The sequence below is a fragment of the Anas platyrhynchos genome, chromosome 4 (genome assembly GCF_047663525.1).
Source record: "Anas platyrhynchos isolate ZD024472 breed Pekin duck chromosome 4, IASCAAS_PekinDuck_T2T, whole genome shotgun sequence".
NCBI classification, from domain to species: Eukaryota; Metazoa; Chordata; class Aves; order Anseriformes; family Anatidae; genus Anas; species Anas platyrhynchos.
Window position 1 is genome coordinate 51757968 of NC_092590.1, and position 22021 is coordinate 51779988.

Consider the following 22021-nt stretch of genomic DNA (forward strand, 5'->3'; position numbering starts at 1 on the left):
GTTGCATACACAGAGCATCAGAGTACACACATAGCCAAAACTGCCAAAGACAGAAATGAGGAACTAAACTGAAAGTGATGGAAATGTGTTGACGAAATCCTACGCCCTGGCTCACCCAGCCGATCAGGCTTGGGATGGTGGCTAACGGCTTCCTGAGCTCCTCTGAGCAAACAGCGCAGAAATGTAAGTCGTGGTTTGGTGCATGCCCAGCGTGCTGAACTAATAACATTTGTCTCACATGTAAGCAGCTGCAAAACCTGATATTTACACAAGGATTCACAGAGATGAGAAAAGACTGCTTTTTTTTTGCCTTTTTTTTTTTTTTTTTAAGATTCTTTTTTTAGTCTCTGGTTCAGATGGGAATTAATTTGGGAAAACCCTCTGGTCTGTGTCATACAGCATGCCAGGTTAAATGACGACAGCAGACTTTTTTTATCATTGAAGATTGGCTTTAAATCATTGCCATCGTTCCCACATCAATACAGCAGTGTTTTTACCTACCAAAGCACCCAGCATTTTGCATGCCAAATAGATTGTGAGCAAAACAAAATTCTACCTTTTAAAGCAACCAGCCAAAGACCTCACAAAGGCACTTTGTATAAATACAAACACACACAAATGTGAAAAGAAAATGCTGTGAAGGTCTGGGAATGTCTTTTGTTAGCCCAATTAGCAGAGCTGGAAAATACATTCCAGCTTTAAATGGTCAGACCCTACCTCAGGTCCTGACACAAGTTACTTTTTTTTCTTTCTATCAGCTGGTCTAATAAATCACATCCCTCTTTTTACAAACCTTGTGTCACTTCCATGGAGAAATGATAGAGCAGGTGAAGCTCCTGCTGGCAGACCGCAGCAGTGCTAATGGCAGGGTGGAGATTGAAATGTGTGATACATGAGATTGCTGCAGGATTTAAAATTGTTTGCAAACTCAAAACACTTGAACATGGATGCCTGCTGAGGGGTTAGACTTTGGGGGTTCTGGCTCTGTGCATTATACTGGTTCCACCAGTTTGTTTTAATTTCATTTAATTTAATTATTATTTTTTGAAGTAAAAATCAGAGTGCCCAACAGAGCCATCAGGGCAGCAGGATAGCATGGCAGTTGCCAAAGATTTTTCCAGCTTTGCAGAGAACTGGGGTTATATGTTCTAACACAAAGTGTAAAATTTTGGCCCAAATACATCCCGTGCAATTCCTTCTCTTCCATAATGCTGTTTCAGTTTTTCCTTTGGTATGAATAGACTTGAGTACATGTATTACTCTTAGACGGGAACTTCTTCCACAGGTCTTACCCTACAGAAAAATACGGCTATCATACCCAGGTTAAAAGTCCTTCAAAACAAAACATTTGGAGCTGAGGGACAACAAATGTGTTCCTTTACCTCCTATTTCTCTAAAGGCTCCAGGTGCTCTGCCTCTACCGTGGCAGCACATCTGTGCTGCTGTTGAAACCAAAAGGGGAAAAAAAGATGAGGAAACGAGGAACTATTTAACAGATTTTTGTCTGATGCTTCCATCTTGTGGCCAACTCAGAAAAGAAAACTTTTGCTCATTATTTCAGTAAAGGTAAAGCTAATGCAAGGAAACACCAGAACTTTTAAAGGTGTCTCCTCCAGTTATGTGGATGGGAATGAACTTAAATTAAGTTCTCCATTTGGAGGGCACCAACAATAAATGCTGTCAGAGGAAGGGACTTGGTGCCTCCTTTACCACCCACTGTGTTTTGGACTAATGAAGGCTGGCCGTGCTGAAGGGTGAGGGACAGAGGGCTGATGAGCCCATGGGTACTAAGCCTTTGCCTTGCTGTGGTCATCAGTGCCAGGACTCCTGTCATGTATGGGCTTTTTTTCACCTAATGTCTTCATGGGTCAGCCCAGCTCTGCAATATGGCTTTCCTTCTTCATCATGTATGAGCATGTGAAAGGCTAACCTTTCATTTTCTCTGATCTCTCCCAGGGGTGACCTCAACACACAGCTCCCACACCACCAGGTGATGGGATGTGGCCACCTAACTGAGACAGCTGTGAGCTCACCCTGCCTCAGGTGCCACCAGGAGCTTCCCAGGATGGCTGGGTGACTGCTGTTCCTGAGGGAACTGCTGTTCTCTGTTGGCACAGTAAGCCAGAAGGTTAGCCAAATGCCTTTTCACCTGCATACGCTGAAGTCTCCCACCTAGGGTCCATGTAAAAGGCTTTCCCATCCCATTCTGTCCAGGAACCCACCCTTCTTCTGTCTCCAGGAGCCCACCCAGCTCCTGTCTCCTTGGCAAACGTCTCTTCCACAGGCCAGCAAGTTCCCTTGGTGGATTTTCAGCCAAATATGTGCAGAGATCTTGAGAGAGGGAGTGGGAACATTAACATAACTGCTGGGGAAACCTTGGCTGTGGTCTCCAGTGCAGCAAGTGTCTGGGCTTTTGTGCAGGATGGGTCTACTTCAGCAGGAGTGCTCCCAGCGTGAACACATGAATGCAGTCATACCTGACACAGTGGTGAGTGTGTTCCTGCTCTGCAATGGGAAAGAAGGGGGCAGAAAGGGATTTGTGCATCACCCCCTTAATGGGGCATCAGGATTAATAAGTGTGTCACTCCCCATGCCTCACACAGATGCTGACGTTGCAGACCAGCAAGCACACAGCTGAGAAGGACAGAAGATGTAAGGTCACAGCACTGCCATGACTCTCTCCCCATCCCCTGATGTGGTGACAACTGTTGTGTGTCCACACAGTGCTGTGGGATAAAGCATCCACTTTGGCAAGAGTGCAAAAAAGAAGTAATCTGCTGAGCCTAAGGCAAGGGCTCAGGCTGCTGCACCCTGCTTGATGTGAGGAAGAGCTTTGCTTTGTGAGGAACTGGTGAAGGAGAAGATGTTAGATGGAGGGTTCACCTCAAAGAGTGTTTGAACAAAAGTGACTACTCCCTGGACAGGAGGCTGCTAACGTGCCCCTTCTCAGGGCTTCCCCACTGCAAGCCTTTCCCAGCTCCTGCTGGCAAACAGGGGCAGTTTCCAGAGCAGGGAGCTCATCAGAGAAGCTTAATTCAGTTTTCAGGCTGATATCACGCAATTCTTCTCAAATTCTCATTCAGCTATATTAATTCCTGTGGGATCTCAGCATCATAGAGCAAAATTTGTTTGGATTCGTAAATAAGGTTTGCTCAGGTTTAAAAAAATACATACATCCATGGCTAGAGGAAGAGAAACCATGGCCATGTAAAAACAGGATCATCTAATCCTCTACATTCATCAAGAGCTTCAGACCAAAGAAAAACCAAACAAACAAAAAAAGAAAGACTGACTCCTTATAACCACCTTTCAATAAGTGAGTATAGACCCCTCACATATCCTTAAATTATATATCATTTATTGAAATATAGAGATCTTAATTTACAGGATTTTTTTTTTCAGAGACAAAATATCAACAGGGGCATTTTGTAATACATTTTGTGCCTACCATCACTCAGGCCAGTTTGCCCTTCTTCAAACATTTCACAACAGCCACCATTTTGGAAACACTTCCTTTTTTATTATTCTAAAATATAACTTTTGGACATTCAAAGTGCAACAGTTAACGTGCCTGTGGAATATATCACAGTAAAAAAAAAATATAAACAAAGGCAGTGATATAGCTGTCATAAATGTTTTGGCAGTATTCTAAAAGTCTATATAAAAATACTTATATACATATTGATGTATAACATCACCATATCTCACGTCCTTCATCATGAAATAGGACCTTTTTGTACAAGTTGAAGACCACACTGTAAGGAATTGGTTGGCCATTCCAAATCAAAAGCTGTGTTTCATAGGCTAACGCTGATTGTCATTATACAATTACCCTAGAAAAAGGTTTGGGAATATCTCTTCCAGTGGCTTCTCAAAAATTAAGCCATAAAAGAAAAAGTCGGTAGTACTGAAAATGTTGTAAAACTAAAAGAATCATCCTCCACCTCTCATTCTATTTTCCAGGCCAGCTTATCTGATTCCACTCTGAAGTGAGCTGGGTTTGGCTAGACCTCTGCCACAGATGAAATTCATGTACAATATTCATGAGAGGATGGAAAATTGTCATTCCCAGGCATTGGAAAGTGAGCTGGCTCTGGTTCACATCCACTGTTTGGGTCTAGCCCCAAGATGTGTTGTGCGGTATGGAATGAAACCAGTGAGGGGAAGGGGAGACTACTTGAAAATGTCCTTTGTATTCCAGTAACTGGTAAATAAAACGTGCTGGGCCTGATTTTCAAACCCTGAAGAACACTAGGCCATGTGCAAAAATGCAGGTGAAATTGCTTGCCTAATTTGAGCATGTAGTTGTAACGATTACACATGCAAATTAAGGCACTTGTGTGGTCTCAAGTGGCCATTCAGATATCTGGGATATCCAATAGACAATTTGTGTTTCCTCAATTCATAGTTCATAGCTGGAGGGGGGCTTTACATCACCTTGTGTGTCCTGGCTATATTAAGAGTCTTTTTATTTCACAGTTGTCCCCATACGGAGCTCAGTGGCGTGTTTGGCTGAAGCACAGCTCCCAGAAAGATGCTCGGTCTTGATCTGTTGACTGCAGGAAATGGAGGATGCACCATTGCTCTTGGTTCACTCTGATTGTCAGCCATCACCAGGGCTGGAAATGCAAGTGCCTTGCTTCAGGTTGTGTTTCCACATTTGCAGAGCATTTGTATGTGGCCTCAGCCAGGTGACATTTTGAAACCCAGATCCAGAATTATTTTCCTGTAACACTGACAATATTAAATTTGCTTTCATTTGGTCCACAACCATTCACTAGTGAAGCCAAGGGGAGTTGTGTGGCTTTCCTTCGAGCCATTTCAAGCTAAACTTTAGTTGTTCAGATCCAGGTAGCATGTGCTATAGTTACTGCTGGTCCATCTTCATACTTCCTAGGAAAAATACTGCAACACAGGGATGAACTTACACCACGTTTGCATTGATTGTGTCATGCCAGATGCTGAGCGCTCCTGCGAGGTGCTCATCACACTGAATTAGGGTTAAGTTTGAAAGCTGAGCACCAGAAAGTATGGGGCCCTTTGCAGTGATGTACCTTTTTTCACATGTAAGTCTTCCAAAACATCATATATCAATAACACATTGTATAGTGATAGCAGTAATCATAATACTTTGTTCATATAAGTGGTGTCAAAAATAACTATTGGAGGCTGAGATCAGGTTCATTTTCATGCACCTTCTTCCAAAAAGCACACTTGGAAGCAATTACCATTTGTAATTAGTCTGCAAAGATAATAAGTCAGAGATTTCTGCTCTTGTTTAAACCTGAAAACTAAGACAAGGATACTTGTTGCAGAATTATTTCTGCTTATTTAATCTGGAGCTCGAGGCTGGGAGAGATGTCTTTGTTCCTTGAGCAGTTCAAATATCAAATTGATTCTTCACAGCTAAACCCAGGGTAAGATTTCTTTTGAGTACAAATGAAATACTAAACAATGGGATGTTGCTGGTGGTTTACGATAATTTCCATCCTAGAAATCTGACATAAATTTAAATTTTAAAAAAATTTAACTTCACTTAATTGCAGGACAATAACTGCTTCTAGTACATCTGATTAGAAAAGCTACTCTGTCCATGATAAAAAACTAAATCTTAGTGTATTATAAGATCCAAATTTTTCTCCATATTAAAGTAGTTTTTGCTAATCAGAGCAATTACCATACTCTTCACAGCCAGATAAAAGGATTATTTCTTAAAATTTTTCAGGTCAGATTTTTTTTTATCACACTTTATATAATTTCTTGAGACTGTGCTTTTACTGAAGGACAATGAATTATAAAATATACACTTAGTGTTACTGAAAACAGTAGTAGTATTATCATGAAAACAGCTATCTTCTATAGTTAATAAAGACTTGCTAGGTTTCTAACACCTATTATAGACTGTTTTTTTATTAATTATTATTATTATTATTATTCCCCTTGCATTAATGGTTAAAAGTAACATGTTTTTTTAGTACCGGTCAGTTTTTTTGTGGTTTCAGACCCTTTTGGTCCAAAAGTGGTTTTTGCATGTTCTTCAATTCACATGATAGTTCAACAGCAGCTGACATTGAGATTGAGGGAGGAAGTACACAAAATTCATGAGCAATCTCTTCTAAAATCCATGGAGTGTGTTCAATGTGCACCTCAGAAGATCCTTGAGTAGACAGTTATTTACATAATTACAATGGTGAAGTATTGCTGCAGTGGAAATTCTATACATCAAAGTCATAGGAATGCCCTTGAAACACGAAACTGGTCTGTTTGTGGCCTTTTCCTTCTCCCTCCTATCAGTTTGAATGGCAAACAACACTGAGATGCTAATGAAGTACTGCAAGAAGCAACACTAAAAAAATCCATCTTCGACACGTCTCTCTCATTCACACTCAGGTTGATTCCCGTGCCCATCACTGGGATTTCTCTGTACAAATCCATCTTCTCTTCACATCCTTGACATTGCAATAAAGTGGTTTTCTCTGTGGAGCAGAAGTCTGTAGACAGCACGGCAAGCTTCCCCATGTGCAGAGCTAGAAGGTGTCCGTGGGGTTACAGGAAGCTGTCCTCTACCAGGTCTGAGGAGTCAATCCCGATGTCATCCATCATGTCAATGTCCTCAATGGTTTCATCCTCTCTCTTGATAAAAGTAGAGCTACTGGAACCAGTTTCAATGGCACTTTCTTCAGATGTCTGGGAACTGGAAGAGACAAACATCTCAGAGTTAAAATGTGCAACAAATGTGGCCAGGTAAGTGCCCCAGTTTCTAGCAGAACTGAACACCACCTCCCCATGTGCTTTCTGATGCATGACACAATCTTAGGTGGTTCTGACCACCTGTTTCCTAGGTTGTGACACACCTTATATCTCAAGAGTAATGAACCACCTTGGCATTCAGTGGAGGAGGTTGTTAGTATGCTCCTCCAAGCACTTTCTCTCTCGTTATGAAAATATCGTTATGATGGTGCTGGGACAGTTAGGTAAATCTAGAGAGGTTGAGTGAGAATGAGATAAGAATAACAAATAGATTAATACGCAGTATAAAAGATGGACTTAATAAATCTTAATCTCATTGGCGCTTCATTTGCCCTGTTACTGAAAACAGTGCAAAAATGTCTAAAAAATAAGTTTCTAGGTTGCTAATTCTGTATGCAATGCTGCTGAAAAGGCAGTGGTGCATTAAGTTACTGCCATTCACAGTAGGGGTTAGACAATGCTGTGCTTTAGTGGAGTCATTCGTATATATTGATTAGGAAGCAGTAAAAGGTCCTGGACAGACTGCTGTCAATGAAAAAATATTGTAAAAGAAAATGACAGAAAAATCTGAATTTTGGAGTTGGTCTCACAGAGAACTAACCAATCCCTTGAGACCTGAAAGGCAGCTCCAAAACACTGAGTTGTAAGGACAAAAATGTGCCCACAGAGCACTCAGACAGCTGCTGTGACTTGACCAAGCTAACAAGAGAGTCCCAGTGACACACAGGAGCACCCTGTGTCCCTGGCAGTCACAAAAGCACCAAAATAAGGTATTTCCCATTGAAGATATTGTGGCTAGTCATATTGCCATAGTTACAAGGGACCTTCCTAGTCAGTAACTCCAACAGAGCCAAGGAAACTGTTTATGGAACAGGATGCTAAAAAGCATTAATGCACATCACCAAAGAGGACCCAGAATGGTGACGATGGGCCACCTGATCTGAAAATCACACCCACCTGTGCCGGTTCCTCTTGCCAAGCTCATCTTCAGAAACAGGGTCAATGTCAGGCAGGGGGATAATGTACCCACTGTCAGCACTCAGCCTCTGCTCATCAAATCCACTCTCCCTGTCCTTTAACTTGTCTTCGTTCTTGTAGGTGACACCGATGTAAGCATTGTCACAGTCCCCTCTCATGCGTGTGACAGCTGGGTGATCACTTTTCAGGAAGTCCAGGTGAATCTTCTCATAGCTCTGAAAATATTCATTTCAAACCCCTCATTAGATGTTACTCACTAAGACTGCTTTTCTTCAGCTGGGTAACTGTGATTCATTAACCCATTCATTAATTCATTATTTGCACTTTGAGCCTGCAACACTGTATGGAGAAGCCCAGCCTCTTTAAGTGACTGGGAGTTTGAAGTGACAAGTTGGCTTTAGAAGATGTTGGAGTGAGTGTGGCAGAACAAAGCAGTCAAGTAGGTGTGACAGAGGGGTAGGGAGAGAGGGAATGGATTGAAGGCAGGTTGGGAAATGAAATTAGGAAATGAAGCACTAAATGATGGAGCAGGAAAAGCTTTTACAGAGGTGTTAGGAGATTGAGAGGAAAACTTGGTGGTGAAAAGTGGCAGGGTCCAAAGAGGGAGAGAGTAAGATTGTACATATGGGCCAAGTAATTCCTTTTCTGGAATACTTTCACTACCTGGAAAATCCCATGAAAATACGTGAAAAAAAATCCTCCACTAAAAACCTTGAGTCAGTAGGATTTCATTGGAAATAGAGAGTTCTGCTTCTCTACTTCCCACCTAAAACTGTAGAATTGCTTCTTTTGATAACCTCAGCTTCGTGTCCCCAGGACATGCAATGCCCCTGCCTGATTCATGTAATTCGTGCAGGTTAGGATGTGTCAGTCCAGTGGTTCTGATGGCTGAACAACAGTCACAACTCCCTCTAAAAACGTATGCAGAAAAAAAACAAACCTTTTTGTACTCTCCAGGCAACAAGCTCTCCACGATTTCACTCAAGTGGTAAAAAGAGGGTCTTTTCTCTGGTTCACTGTTCCAGCATTTCACCATGATCTCATACCTGCAGATAAGATGGAAAACAATTTAATTGACTGGGAGAGAAAATGAGTTATCAAGTGAAGACTGAAACCCAAACTGTCCAGGCTGTCCAGATATGGGAAAGCCAAACACACACTTACACTTCATTGGTAGCATGATCAGGTTTTGCCATTCGGTAGCCACTCTTTATCTTATTGTAGAAAGTAGAATCAACCATCATGCCCGGATATGGTGTGCCACCTGCAGATAAAACAGAAGAAACAATACTATTCTACACTGTGTTAATACTTGCAACCTTGCAATAAATCGCAGCTTGTGATATTAAAAATGTTCACAAATCCACAAATACCAATTAGCAGGTGTTTGCTGAACTATATAAAGATGCTGACTTGGGGAAAACCGCACAATTCATATGTCTGGTTAATACTCCACTAGGGTGTATTTTAAATTTTAGAGTGCTGAGGACACCCAAGAGTTTAGATGAGTGAGAAGCAGCTTGGTTTTAAAGGCTTTTTAAGAACTGCTCGGAGGCCAATATATCTATTCCAGTTATTGATCATTTTATGTTTCGTGATGTGAGATAAGAACTGTTAATAAAAATGATAGTTAATAAGCCTGGAAGCTGTGTGCAGGCTTGTGTGCCTACGTGGGCAAAATATTCTTTCCTCTCTGCAAGGGTGTGATTGCATAGAACTGAAGCTTTGTAATTCATTACTTGCAATGTTAAGTGGCTCTAAAGTGGAACCTGCTTATAGAACTGAAACATTGACCTTTTCTCTAAACACTGACTTGCTGCTCAGGCCAAAAAGTGTTAATGCCATGGTTTGACATGCCATTAAAATTAATGAAAGTAAACTGAAGTAGACAAAAAAAGAATAACTGAAGTACATTGTGTTGCATCAGCTGCAATTTCTTTCTGAAATGGTCTGATGTGAAACATTGGCTGGGAAATTTTGAAGTGGGAACCACTTTAAAAAAATACCTTTGCAGTGTTTCTAAAGTGTATTGACTGGGCACAGAGTCTGGATGACACCCAGACTGGGTCATCAACCTGCATTTGACAGACCTAAGGTCACTGCTCTGCTCTGCTGCTGGCTTTCTGTGTGACTTTGGACAAGTCCCTTGCTTGTGACTGTGTTTTGCTTTCCAAGAAAGAACAACTTTCTTGGGTGCAGGCATGCATGCTGTAATATTTCCTCCAAAGACCTCATCCCTTTCAAAAGCAAGGTTTTCACCTCAAACTAGGCTTCAGACCCTACCTTACAAGCAGGACAATGAAGCACAGACAAATGTGCCTTGGTTCCCAATCTATACAGTGGCACTTCTGTGTTTCCCACGGATGCTGGTGAATGGATAGTACAATGCCCAGAGATTACAGTAATTAATACAATAAGTAGTGGTGCAATTGCTGTGTTGTTTTGTTGGTTTTTGTTGGTGGTGTTTGTTTGTTTGTTTGTTTTGAGAAGCAGCTACATGACAGCTTATTCTAGAAAATAGCATTAAGCTTGGGGTTGCCATGGGGCAGTAGTAGATACCATACAGGCACGATTAATTCTGCTCTGAGTAAATCTGGGCAAAGCACGCTTGCTGAAGCAGGCCAGCCACCCACCCGGGAGGCTAATTAATCAGCCTGAGTCAAGAGCCAGGCTGTTCCCAGCTGGGAACTGTACATTGTCTCTAACTGCTATATGTTGTCATAACCACTTTACACTGCCATAAACCAACTGTGTGAACAGTGCTGACCTGGAAATGAGAAATCAGTGTCGCAGAAGATTGACATTTGTTTCTGTTCAGTAATGGGGCTAAGACAGGATCTTTTGAAACATATATGAAGAGACTGCTTCAAAACAGCCACTCGGCTGGGATGCAGCCGAGTCTCCCCGATGCATGGGGAAAGCTTGTTCCTCTGCGTTTTGGCCAGAAATTTCATCTTGGCCTGGAGACACCAATATTTTTCCACAAAAGCTTTCCAGTCAGTGCTTTCAGTTTTCTAGCAAAAAAATGTTAAAATGTATCTTGAAAAAAAAAATAGAGAAAGTATGGACTTCTTACTTCACACCTAATTCTGGGACCTGAAACCCCATATAGAAGAATAATTAAAAGTTGATTTCATGCATAAATTTCTACTGTAGAATTGGAAGTGTTTTATGTGGAACAGCTTGGACTGAAAAAGCTTAATTATGGCACGAAAGAAAGTGTTCACAGTACATACCAAGAGAAAATATTTCCCACAGCAGAATGCCATAAGACCAGACATCACTTAATGTTGTGTACAGATTGTCAAAAATGCTTTCAGGTGCCATCCATTTTACTGGGAGAAAAGTCTGTAGCAAAAAGAAATAGACCCCAAAGCACACAGGTTAGTTATTAAAGAAATACTTCCCATTACAGTTGTTTGATAGCCAGGATTAGTTCATTGTTTTTAAGAAAATTTGTGTTAACATGGCTGGTATTTATTTTTAATTCCATGTCACACAGAGGTGCTAGGATTAGAAGCAATTAGAGCTACTCTTTGCTCCCCAAAAGAACTGATTAAGCTGTAACTGTATTCATGTTACTAGCAAATGACTAGGCTGACTGGAGATACAGTGCAAAGGGTGGCACTGATGATCTAGATTTGATATGTCATTGACTGATGTGTTACTACTCTACATATCACAGTAACAGTTCCTTAATCTACCCAGTCACAAAACTTGCCAGTTAAAATTTAAGCCTGTGAAGCACTAAGTGTGGCCAAGAGCATTCCAGCTTTCAAGCAGACTTAGGAAAGTTCTGTGAATTAATGAACTGAAGAAAAATTGTTCTCAGGAGTGCTCATCACAACAGTCAATTAGTGTAACCACCACTGCTAACCAACATTTAAGGCTGACACTTCTCATTGCCATTAAAACAGAGCTCAGAAGATTAAGAAGTACATACGCTGCCCTTGGAGACGTAGTTGGAATCATGCATGATGTCTCTAGCCAACCCAAAGTCACAGATCTTCACGATTTTTCCTTGAGCCAGAAGGACATTACGAGCTGCCAAGTCACGGTGTACGCACTGCACGGAGAGAAATTAAGTAGTTCAAGGACGTGATAATTCCAGGAGGGCCACTTCCCCTGCAGAGCCCTCTGAAAACATCCAGTTCTGTTGGCTTTCTGGGCACAGTCTTTACAAGATCTTCTAATGTACAGTCACCAGTCCTGCCCTCTAACAGGGGCATGGAGGCATGAGTCCCCAGAGACAGCAGAGGCTCAAAGTGGGGTTACTGCAGTGGGGAGGATGCCACTCTCTCCCCCTCCACCCATCATGTGCTGGTGATATGTCTGTGCTTCTAAGCACGCTGGCCTGTGGCTGCACAGACTGTGGCTGCACACCCAGTCTCTACCTAGGTCCCCCACCTTCTCCAGGACCCTGACTCCACAAATGCCGCGGGCTACAAAGGAGAAAGAAGATGCTGCTTTGATTTTTCTAATCATGGTGATCTCAATTTCCAGGTGAGTGAGAGAGCTGCCCAAAACCCCAGAAGAATATTATACTGTGTCATGTTTTCAGAATCTAAACTGAAACTCACAGCTGAAGACATTTTGACACTTTCTTACATGTTTTATTTACTTACATTTTTAGAAGCCAAGAATTCCATTCCCCGTGCGACCTGGTAGGTGAAGCTCAGCAAATCCAGTAGGCTGAGGCCCTCCGAACTGTCATCTGAAAGAAGGTTTTTGACTTCTGATTCTATTGAAAAAGAGAGAAAAAAATATGTTTGTGCTGTAGAGTGTCAAAGCAACATCCATTTTCCCCTACCTATCATGATTCTGAGCTGATGACTTTAACAGAGTACCATGACCAAAGGCTTTTTATAATAACTAAACACTTTTAACATCTTCATCAGCCACTCACGCTGCACTGTGTTAAATATAGGGTTTGTTTTTTCTCCTGTCTGCATTTTTTCCACCACAGAATGGCAGAAAAGGGAGAAATTAAAAAGGCCCAACAAAGTGTTATACAAGTTGTTTGCAATACTGAGTGTGTGGTTCAAAAATATTTATTTAGGGGTGGTACCTCTGTCAGGTTTTTGTGCTTTCTTATCCATTTACTGTCACTGAACACTGTTATGTTTTCCAGAAAGTATTCACTGGGACAAATCCAATACCAGCAAAATGGGTCAGGAATTTTATGGCAACAAATTTATTTTTTTATGAAAGATGTCAGCAAAAAAAAACAGTCAAAACTTAGTGATTCATTTATCCCTACTGTCCGAGAGCACAATATGAGTGCATTAGTCTGCCCGGTAAATCTGGGACTGGATATGCTTCAGTTCCTAAGGCCTAGGGCCAGAAGTGACTGTGCCTATTTTTAAAGCAAAGCATATTTAGTTTCTGAGAACAGGGACAGGGAATGGGATGCATTCATTATCTTCATTACATAATTCAGGAAAGTATTTGGGAGTGTTCTGCATTCGGTAAGTGTCAGCTAATGTGAAATGTAAGTGGAAACAGAGCGATATAAATTACTATTATTATTGTTCATTCCTATTGCTCAAAATCTTGCAGACTACATGACTAATGAAATCAGTGCCTCCAAAGACTGTCTATAGCCCTGCTGCAGAACACGTCCCCTCAGCAATTCAGCACAGAAGGAAATTTGCAGTTCTACCCTTCTGCCCCAGGAGCATGCGCTCCTGCCACCAACACTGACAGTCCTACCACCAGCTCTTAGCTTATAGCTGATACTCACACGCTTACAGAACACAGCTGAGTGGTTTACGTCTATATCATAAATGGCAAAAATAAGACACATTTATGCAAAAGTTGTTTAACAGTGCATTCAGAGGGAACAATTCTACATTACCTGACAAAGATTTCTTCTTATATGAAGCTGGTCGATCATACACAGATCTCTGAATATCAGAATATTTAGATCCCTCCTTCCTTTCCAGCATTGGCACGTACTGGGTAGTATCAGCTTGTTTCATGTCCATGTATTCTCCAGTGTTTTCAAATGATAAAATCACATAACTGAAATTTAAATAATAATAATAATAATAATACAGTTGTAACAGTTAGTATTGCCCAGTCTTCCCCACCAGATCCTATGCATCTGACAGTTCTTATGGCATACAGCTTTATTGCTGTGAAATACAAGGCTGTAAGAGCTGACTTCTTGACAGATAATACGTAGGGATCCTGTATTACAACACAGCCATGTATTGCCACACATGCATTACCACATATTACTTATCACGTTACCATGGATTACAGTAGTGAAACAAAAGTGCCTCAAACTTATTCTTTTGTCAACAGTCAGGTATGCAAACATATATTGTCTAACTTCCAAAAATCCCACTGAACTCATCTATTTCTGCCTCAGCTGTATAGTTCAAGGATTTCCAAAGGATAGATGTAGTTAATTCACTCAGTTTGCATCAAATCCAGTCCAGCTGAGCAACCCCATGCTCAGATTAATGTTTCTGGCTACATTTGGCTACCAAGTTGGTCTATTTGCCTGCATGATTTTTTGAGGGAGTCTCTGACACCTTCTAAATCCTGGCTAATGTTATAACATTGCTTGATTGTTGAAAGTACAATGACAAGCTTCCTCCACCGTCATCTGGAAAAAGCTATTGGAAATTATTGAGACTAGCTGGGCCTTTGGTAGGTAAAGGAGATACCTGGAGAGCAAACTCTGCCAGGTTGTTTGAAGGGAAGGAGTTTTAGACAGTGGAAATTCCACAAACAAGGAAACAAACCAAGTAGTGGTGCTTTACTTCAAAAACTTGGGTGTGTAGAGGCAAAAGAACATCTATAGAGAAAGAAGGAACACTGGACCATGCTTTCTTAATGGAGATGTTCTTTGGTACCTCAGGATCAGGTAGGGAAGAGAGAATGGGTCTTGAGGAGACAGGAGACTGACTGCGATACTCCAGAGACGATGCTGTAACAAGGCAGGTATGAGACTGCTGGGGACTTGTAAGGATGTTAGCTGTTTCTCTAGATCCATATATCTCTCACACTACCTTGGGCACAGCAGAACTTGTTTAAAAGGTTTGCAAAATCTGTATGTTGTGCTCTCCCTTGAGTACATGGAAGGCTCTAAGTTGCTGGTGTCTGTGGAGAACCCACAGCAAATATGAATCTCGGATGCATGTCAGGGAAGCCAAAGAAAAGGTGCTGAAACCTTCCCACATCTATGAAAACTGATAAATGAAAATCCATTGAGAAGAATTAGGGAGAACACTGAGTCATGGAATGAGAGGAAAAGAATAAGGGTTAGTAATCACATTCCCTTATGTTGCAGGTCATACATTTTTCCCCCTTTTTCCTACCTTCTTGTGCTTTCATCAGCTGGGTTCATCCCAAAGATATCCAAATCTTTCTTGGGCTTCTCTGGGTGGCGGCTCAGGAAGTTGTCCCTGTTCTTGTGCAGATAGTTCACCAAATCACCATAAAAGCAATATTCAGTGATGATGTAAATAGGACCTGATGAAATAAGGCAAATTAATGCATTTGGGGTCTTTCAAAAATGAAAGATTTCAAAGACAGCAGAAAATCCATTCTAACATAAAAAGTACTGGGAGTTAATGCATTTCAATTTACTAAGTTATGATGTAACTTCTGACAAATAACTTTCATTTATTTATATTTTATGTTAAAGTCCTATACTTGACATTGGTGCATTTTTTACAGAGCAGCAAACCTCTGCTGTGTCAGCCAAACTCACCTGATTTTGTACAAGCTCCAAGCAGGTTCACAATATTCAGGTGGGGCCCTAGATGTGTCATTATCTTCAGTTCAGACATGAGCGCCTGTTTTTCACTGGATCTAGCTGTAGCTGTTGAAAGAGCACACCAACCCCTTAGTGAGAACAGTCACCTTCTTCACAATAACAACCCATCTTTCTTTGCTTGCCTCAGTAGGGCATTTCTCCCATGGTGTCTTGGAGAAGACTGTGTACTTTGCTTTACAAGGAGATCTCTTAAGGATTGGAGAAGAGTCATAAATCACTAATAAAGGATTCATTTGATCCATTTCAAGAGCTGACCCAGTCTGTTTGCCCTTTTCCAGGGGTACAGTGGATTGCCTGGGTGGCACAGAGGCACTTTACAAGCTGCTCTTTTCAACACAAGAAAGCTCCTCTTGGTTCCTGGGCAAGTTATCGAAACCATCTCTACCCACACTGTAGGTAGATTTGCAGCTTCAGACGTGGAGGAACTATTTATATACAAGCAGCGTTTAAATAACCCCATAGGAACATGCACTGCCTAGCATGGGAAATGAAACGGTGATAACTTACGTTTCAGCATTTTCACAGCTACTTTCATCACCGGTTGAGAACGACTCAATCCATATGCAGTCCCTTCAACCACTTTTCCAAATGCACCAGAACCAAGGATTCGACCTGAACACAAGGGAAACAATTATTTAATTCAGAGCAAAACAGCAATTAGCCTCTTTTCCTGCTGCCATTCCACTTTGGGCTGTGATTCTTATGTGGAATGAGCACGCTCACTTAGCCAGAACACTGGCATTATTATTATCAGCCTTGTTAAGCAGAAAAGGCAAAAGTATTTTTAAAGAAATGTTGTAATTAAGAACAATTCCTAAATGAAAGCAAGCAAGCAAACATCAGGAGCACATCTGTACATGGGCACTTGTAGGAAAGGAGCTCTGAGGAATTTCATTTCATTCAAACTTGTCTCCTAACCTGCCCTGCCACCCTCACTTTACCCTTTCTAAACATTGAACTTCCAATGTCTAAGCTGACTTCCTTGCCTCAGTCAGTATCCGGCTACAATACAATTGTGCTTTTTACTTCAAATCTGAACTGGACTCTCTAGCTGTAGTTTCAGGCTGATATATCAGTGCTGGATACATCTAGCAGCAAGACAGGCTGAAGAGAATCAGCAGCATGTTTAGGAATAGACATGCAGGGCCATCAGTGATCTGAAGGAAACTGAAATACATGTTGATCACATATGAGGGGAAACTCCTCTGAAGTTTAATGTACAAGTGTGCTTCACATGTTTGAATAAATTTTATTGCAAATTTCCAAATGCTATAATGAAACAGCTAATGTTTATACACACTTTACTCTTCCCGCAAATCATTTTAGACCAAAATTTTGGATTATCATATCCTGTCTTCTGTTATGGATATAGTGTGCAGAAGAATTGTGTACAGATTGAGCAAGATTTTAGAGAAATATAAACTGCACAAACATGATCCAAAATACTATATTTCATAGCTTCCATATTGGACAGCAAGCTCATTAAGGCAACGTTTATTCAGTGAACAAACACGTATATGAACTCCAGATGACAGGACATTTTAATATTCCCAGTGAGCTTGCCGTTTCATTTCATGTTATTTTTTAACTTCCAACACTGGCAGACTAAGTAGTGGCTTTTACTATGGAGATATATGGCATCTTGTCTTTGACGTTCACTTGCAGTTTGAACTTGCCGCCTTTTACACTCCTGAAGGTGTTATCTGGCATGCAATACCATATGTTTCTGTTATCCTGTGGCTACAGCCCACACTTTTATTGTATACACACTTTTAGAAGAAAGTTTTCGGCCAAAAATAAAATTAACTATCAGCATCATTAACAAGCATGAGAAATGGTTAAAGCATGAGTTACCACTGAAGAACTTCTCCAAGATCATGACAGTGTAGTTTGTCATGCACACAAAAACTGTCCAATTTCTTTTCAAAATTCCTGTGCTCCAAAGGTTATTTTTCCCAGTCAGGATGTGAGAAAGCTTCCCACTAAATTTCAAACTAATTCAAACAACCTGAGTCTGAAATTTGGCCCCTGAAATTTTTCAGCCCAAAGGTCTGGGAGCCACATGGCAGGATGCAGCCCTTCAGAAAGTGATGGCACTCACTGATGCTCCTTGATCTTCTTGTCTTCACAAGCCAATTCCTCCCCAGACCATATTGTCGACTGAGCACGAGACACACATCTCCCTCCCCTGCACCTCGGCTAAGCCTGAGCGCATGTGGAGGCAGTGAGAGCGCTTCTGGAGCAGCAGGGAGCTATTGCTGTTATTTCCCCTTTTCACCCCTTTCCATATACGTCCCATGTGTCTTACACTTGGAACTTGGAGCCAGGTGGGAGCTGACTGCTTACAAGTTGGCAGCATCTGTAATGCAACCAGCTCCGTCACTTTCTGGATGCCAAGGCCTGCACTGGAGCCCAAAATTATATCATGGATTTATTTTCTTAGTATAAAGGCACGATGGGGATCTGCCCACTGGAGGAACAGGAATACTTCCCTGCAACAGAGGGACTGTGCAGACAGCAGCAGCTCAAGGCTCCGCAGACTGGTGGAGGAACAGTACTTGGGGGTGAGAGCTAACTTCAGTTCAACTTCTGCACCCACTCACAGAGCTCATCTGCTGAGACCAGTGGAAAGGTGCCATGTTCTGCTCTAGGGGACACGACTACAAAGGTGAAGTCCCAGACACAGCCCTGGGCTCCCCTTTGGCTGAAATTGCACTGGAAGGATCATCTCACCCCAAATTGAACAATTACTTTCTTGGCATATACAAAAAGCCAAAGGACAAGCTTTATAATCTATATCCAGCTTCTAGACTCGTAAGAAACTAGGTACCACATCCCTAAGTGCTGAAAAGCTTGAACCTTAACTTGTTTTTTGCAAGCTGCAAGTGGGGATGGGTCTGATTCTACATGTCAGACCAGCATTCCATTTATTAACTCCCCAGCTTCAAACGGGTGGGCTTTGGGGAAGCAATGGGAGCAACTCTGCAACCTCTACAACCATCCCAAAATCCTGAGATCCAGCAGCACTCAAAGCCCTCTCTTTTAAGGGCCCTGCCCTCTACCATCTCAGGATGTCCTGCAAGGACAGCTTCTCAGCAGTGCCAAGAGAAAACTGGTGCACAAGCAGCTCACTGTGTTATCCAATTTCTCATTCTGTTGCTCATCCCCTAGTCCTGTGCTGGCTGCTGGCTGCTTTAAACAGAGCACTACCCATATTGTGGAGCGGGGATCACAAAGGGAAATGTGCAGTGTAACCCAAATTTATCAATTGAAACTCCAGCCAACAAATGTTCAGAGTTGGCATTTAACATAGTTCTGCACTCCAGGCATTACTAGCTCAGGAAAAAAAAAAAAAAAAAGAGAAAAAAAGAGAGAGAGAGAGAGAAAAAAAAATGAATGCCAGCTGGCTTACTCAGCTAGGGCGGGAAGTGCTCATCTGAATGAGCCAAAAAGTTTTTGCATCCTCTTTCAGAGCCTCCCTGAACTAAAGGTGCAATTCCTTTGCTGCCATCTCCCACTTCAATAAGAGAAAACACACAGACCCAGAAACAAAACGGTCCATGTCAGCCTGAGAGGAAGCATTTAATATGGCAAAACGGCCAGCAGGGAAACGTTAACTGTGTCAAGAAGAATGCTTTGCGCAATCCTGTTTGCTAAAAGGACATGTAGCACCCGTGTTTAAAGCGCTGACTGTCGTGAATGTACTTGTAAACAGGAAAGCACTGAAGTAGACTGGTGCTCATGAGTCAGAGGAAGACAAAGTCACAGTGGTGGTCTGTTAACTCAGATCTGACAAATCCTATTTGGGCATATAATTAAAGTCGGGGCTGTTATAAAATAATTCCATTAAATATCCACCCTCGCTAAGTTTTCAATTAGCAAGATGAATTTAATTAAAGGATATCATTCCTGAACCAGAAATTTTTTGTGCCTCTTCTTTCAAGAATTAGTATCAATTCTTTACCCACAGTGGGGGTAGAAGAACTACACCGGGGAATGCGTTCCTTGAACAGTATCAAACAAACAAAAAAAAAACCACCTTTCAGTTTTCTTCTGAATTTTTGTATACAGCTTGGTGCACTGATACATCCAAGAAAGGGATGTCTTGTGCATTTAAAGCAGTACCTGGACAGAATATTAAAGTTGTTTATAATCACTACAATTTCAACTGATATAAATGACAAATTGGGCCAGCCCTGAAGAAGTAATTGCTAATTGAATTCTGTATGAATGCCAATGCAGGGAAAACACAGCAAGAAAGCAAAGGGGGAAGGAAGAAGGGCAGTAGCCACAAAAATAAGTTATGCAGTTACTCAGCAATGATATATGCACATCGTGGATTAATAATTTGAAAAATATTTTAATAAAACTACATAACTACTTGCAGGTTTCCCTTGGCCTCTCCACATAACTATATAAATGTCTTGCGAATTAAAACTGCTGATTTGCTCCTTGTGAATGCCTTAGCAGAAGTGACTGTTGGAACTGGAATTTAATGCTGGTGGGGGCCAATTAAGCCACATTGAGGTGGGCATTGCACACAGAACATTCAGAGCTGAAATGAAGGCGTGGGAGACACTAACATGAGTTGCTTGAGGCTAACACCACTGCAGGAGAAGAGGATGTGGAAGGAGAATTAAAGAGAGCACGTAAAGAAAGAGTTCATGGCCGTGAATTACATCACAAATGCTGGTATTAGAGACCTTAAAGTTGTCCTTAATTGTCCTTTTCCCAGGAGAAGGACTGGGTTAGCCCCATAGAGGAAACTTACCAAGCACTAACCCGTCTCGAGGAAACTCCCATCTGGAGTCATAAGGCAGTTGCATGGGGTCCACATAAATGTATTCATGGCCGTCGGGGCTGATAGACTCAATGACTCTCCATCTTATCTCATACCTTGGCTTCTGCAGAACATATTGAAGGCAAAACCAATCATTAGTCCTGTGCCTGACTTGAGATCAAAACCCAGCAGGGCTCAGCATTCGAAGTGAAATGTTTCTTTCTAGGTTACCTGTTTCCAGATGATGACCAGAACAATCAGTGAAATTATCACAATCACTAGCAGTACTAGGACTGCAGCAGCCACCGTCAGTTCTGATCGCAAGGCTGTGGAGTAACAAAACAGACCATATTTTCCTCCTGAGACATGAGGAACATGACACATGCACAAGACAACCATCTCCCGCACCGCCACAGTTCCCATGTCCTGCAGATGTGGCAGGAGCGCTCCCTGGGGCTGGTGACTGTAAAGCCTTTCCAAGCCCAGAGCTACACTGCCTTCCTGTTTCAAGACCAAATGTGAAGATTGTCTGGAATAACATCCCATAACCAGTGGTAATAAAATGATTAAATGAATCGCGGAACCACGTAATAAGTGAAAAACAGATGCACCATAAAGACCTGTAAAATGCCTCATCCTCAGATGTCCCAGGGTGAATAAAATCTATTTTCATTTATCTTTATTTGCAGTCTTTTATGTTTTTATCTATTAAGCATTTTTCCAAACTGAACTGATGTGTGTTAAAGACAGTTCAGACTGGCTGCTGTAATCTCTCAGAAGGACAAAGCAAACTCACTGGGAGCCACAAGTTTCAGTTCCCGAGTAACAGCACCGAGGTCATTTCTTGCCACGCATCGCACAGCCAGGGTTTCCTCTACTTTCTGGAAGGTCACCTGGCTTTCCACCATGTTCTTCTCATCCAGATGGGCTTCCATGTGTATATCGGAGATATTGTTAGTCAGAAGAGTCCATGAAGTGTCATTGCTGCATCTGCAGAGAAGAGTAACAGTGGAAACAGGGGCTGGGCGTAGGTGTGGATAAAGAAGAGCGAACACAACAGGAATCACCTTTCCCTATAATCTTCTTCTGGCAATGATCATTTTAAAGACCAGAAGTACTTAAGACCACCTCAGTGAAAAGCCTGCATCTTTCCTCCATCAGAATAATTGGCCTTCTGATCCTCATTACTGCTGCCACTTTGAAGGCCTGATAATGCAGCCCAGCAGGTCCGGTGTAGATAGATCCTGGTGCTGCTAAATATCATGCATAGTTATAGTAGTGGATGGATTTCTACTTCTCCCCGAATCCTTCATGGCTTACAAGGCTTCTTGGAGCAGGGCTGAGAGGACAACCATCCCACGAGGCAGGAGGAGACTTTACCACAAGGAGAGCAGAGCACAGCTGGGCTGTGCCCAGTGCTCCTAGCCTCCTTCCATGTGTGGTCTCCTTATGCCTGGTGTACAACCTCCCAGGAACAGCCTGGGAGGAACAACACTTATTGAACACAAAGCTTTTATCAGAGCTAATTCAAGGCATCACGTATTCTCCTACAGGATATGGTCACTAGGAAAGATATGGACAACCTGTCAAAATATAAGCAATATGCCTCTGAAAAGACAAATCAGATTTATAGCTTACTGGGCCTTGATGAGGAAAGTGTGGTATAGTAACTAGCAATGTTAAGCTAGTCAGTGAGAAAAACAGACATATTTTAGATCACA

At 41.8% G+C, this 22021-nt stretch overlaps 1 protein-coding gene across 3 annotated transcripts in view; it reads right to left on the reverse strand.

The window, feature by feature from the left end:
• Positions 1-3336: 3336 nt before the first annotated feature.
• The window catches only part of PDGFRA (platelet derived growth factor receptor alpha), a 36375-nt gene continuing 17690 nt past the window's right edge, over positions 3337-22021 (reverse strand). For all 3 annotated transcript variants that reach the window (XM_021267644.4, XM_005012711.6, XM_005012712.6), the window contains exons 10-23: positions 21097-21290; positions 20532-20626; positions 20292-20424; positions 16028-16132; positions 15455-15565; positions 15060-15213; positions 13586-13752; positions 12354-12469; positions 11672-11794; positions 10965-11076; positions 8893-8992; positions 8669-8774; positions 7708-7943; positions 3337-6694 (exon numbers count right to left, since the gene is read on the reverse strand). In XM_021267644.4, the coding sequence (XP_021123319.1) occupies positions 6547-6694; positions 7708-7943; positions 8669-8774; positions 8893-8992; positions 10965-11076; positions 11672-11794; positions 12354-12469; positions 13586-13752; positions 15060-15213; positions 15455-15565; positions 16028-16132; positions 20292-20424; positions 20532-20626; positions 21097-21290 (1900 nt within the window). In that variant the 3' untranslated portion in view covers positions 3337-6546. The remainder of the gene's footprint in view (positions 6695-7707; positions 7944-8668; positions 8775-8892; positions 8993-10964; positions 11077-11671; positions 11795-12353; positions 12470-13585; positions 13753-15059; positions 15214-15454; positions 15566-16027; positions 16133-20291; positions 20425-20531; positions 20627-21096; positions 21291-22021) is intronic.